The following is a 2,485-nucleotide window of genomic DNA, read 5'->3' on the forward strand; positions in this document are numbered from 1 at the left end:
TTATTATAGTGGTTCTTAACATGAAATTATATAAATGCAACTCCCGATTATTCGAATGTCTACTAAGCTGATTTTTTTTTTTTAATTCTTGAATAAATCGCATTGTTTATTACTGTTCTGTTTGTAATATGACTATACCTGTCAAGATTGATCCTAAAAAATCTGATTGATTTACCTATGGCACCTGCACCTAACGAAGTTTCTCAAGCACAATTGCACAACTTGGGAGACCTACAAAATTATGTCTTTATGGTACTGTTACTAAATAATGAAGAAATCTTACATTTTGAAAATTCAAAACAAGACATAATTTGCATAGAAGTTGAGAGCAAAATAGATGACAACTATGTCTTTTAATGGTTTCATCAGTATATAACCGGGGAAAAAAAAGAACGAAAAATTGTTCTATAAAGAAACAGTTCTTCGGTATAGTACTTCATCATCACTCTCCTCTTCCTCATCTGAAAGAATTGCATTCCCTGGCAGGTTCAATTTCCCACCCATTAAAAATGTCGGACCTATACTTTCAGTCTCAATATAATTACCCTGCAACCTCTCTTCAAATCTCTGGTCACTACAATTCAGCATCCAATTCAATGAACACCTTATCCCCTTGCTCTTTAGCCTTTGGTATCTTGGTTTGACCCTAGACTCCAGACTGTAAGTAAAGTATTCAGGGAACTCTACAAGCTCTTTCAGTGGTCTTCCCATCTCACTCTTAAAGAAGTAAAAACTGTTCTTCATGAGCTCCACTCTCAGTGCTACTAACTGCGGACACCTGACCACCATGCTAGCCACATCATGCGGTGCTATAGCCCTTCCGAGGAGGAACTCGACCAGCTTCATGATCACGTTTTGGTGAAGGCTAACCACCTGCGGCATCTTCTCCACGACTCACGCAAAATCTTCAGGATCAATCTTAAGCTTTAAACTGAAGAAGTACTGCTGCGAAGACAACTTGGTCTTGAGGGGCAATCCAAGAATCTGAGGATACTGTGCAATAACCGAAGGCAAACACTCCCTCCCTATCCCAAAGCTAATCAAACAATCCACATTTGGCTTGATAGTCTCTTCAAGATCATATCCAAGCAAATAGGCCCTCTTCTCCAACATCTTAGCCAAAATCTTCTTTGGCAGTCCCAAAGAGACTAAGTAATCAATAAAAGGCTTGATCACAGTCCCAACTCTCATCCCCAAAAAATAAGGATACTGAGTCACCATGGGACCAATATCCCTAGGATTAACCCCAATATTAACAAGATAAGCCACTGATGTACTCATAGTACCCTCAAGCTTGAACCCTAGAAGTTTAGGGTACTTCTGCAACACATACCCAATATCCTCCCTCTCCACATCAAGTCCCCTAAGGAACTTCACAACAGGGACAAGTTCAACAATCACACTAGCATGCAATACCTGCGGGTAGCTCTTAATGAATCCCCCAAGTTTGGATCTTGAAATCCCAATTTTTTCCAAGTACCCCAAAATAGGAATCATGTTCTTCCTCACACTGCATCCCAACATCAAAGGGTAATCATTGATGTCATCAATTGTTATCCCTAGTTTCTGGAGGAACTCCACGCGCTCCCTTATGACTTCAACTGTCGAAGGTAGCTTAAGGTCCTGCAACTCGTCAGGGACGATTCCCAAACCCCTGAGGAAGTCGAATACGATGACCCGCGATACCAGCTTCTCCTTGCGACCTTGAATCACACCCCATGTCACCGATGGCATCTCGTATTCGGGAAATTTCTATGCTTGCGTCGAATTCCATGCGCACAAAAGAAAAACCCTAAAGGGGTTTAGGGTTTTGTGGATTTCAAAATAAGGGTGCGAAGGAACTCGTGATAACTTCGAAACTGCATTGAATTCGTGAGAAGCGAATTGGGTTGAGAACAAGTTGAAGATTTTTCTTCTTGTGAGCATTAAAGTTGTAGAGTGTGCGCTGTACAGTTTGGAGTTGCAGAGTGTGCAAAGGTTTCCAACTTTGAAGGTTGTGAGAACTGGATCGGTCAATAAATCGGTGAGGTCACTGGTTCAATAGATCATTGGTTCGATCGGGTTTTAACTGGAGTTCAATCAATTTAATTAAATATTAAATAAAATTTAAAATTTCACATAATAAATTATCCATAACTTAATATTAGAGGTTCACAAATAACTTCAAATATCAAAGTTTATAACTAAACAACTTCATAGATCATTAAAGAAGAGAAATATAGTGATACTAAGAAACCCAAAAGAATTAATTGGCATGGCTTGTGTACATATCATCTAGCAACACTTAAATTGTGGCGGTAAAGTATAAATAGATTGAATGATACTATTCAAAACAAAGGTATATTAGTACAGACAAGCATAGTTTGTTGATACATAACAACCAGTTTACCATATGCAGAACTTTAAAATACACTGATTCAGATATATAGAAGCACATTGACACTGTTTTTGACTCATGCTTCACAAGAAGACTGTTAGTCTACCA

At 38.8% G+C, this 2,485-nt stretch overlaps 1 protein-coding gene across 1 annotated transcript; it reads right to left on the minus strand.

The window, feature by feature from the left end:
* Window positions 1-242: 242 nt before the first annotated feature.
* Window positions 243-1,999, minus strand: LOC112734190 (uncharacterized). The gene has a single exon (XM_025783415.3). The coding sequence runs from the start codon at window positions 1,732-1,734 to the stop codon at window positions 895-897; it is 840 nt and encodes a 279-aa protein (XP_025639200.1). The 5' UTR covers window positions 1,735-1,999; the 3' UTR covers window positions 243-894.
* Window positions 2,000-2,485: the final 486 nt, after the last annotated feature.

Source organism: Arachis hypogaea, chromosome 3, assembly GCF_003086295.3.
Source record: "Arachis hypogaea cultivar Tifrunner chromosome 3, arahy.Tifrunner.gnm2.J5K5, whole genome shotgun sequence".
In the NCBI taxonomy this organism is placed as follows: Eukaryota; Viridiplantae; Streptophyta; class Magnoliopsida; order Fabales; family Fabaceae; genus Arachis; species Arachis hypogaea.

Excerpts from the sequence above, each read along its gene's own strand:
- LOC112734190 (XM_025783415.3), bottom strand. The coding sequence starts at position 1,734 with ATGCCATCGGTGACATGGGGTGTGATTCAAGGTCGCAAGGAGAAGCTG.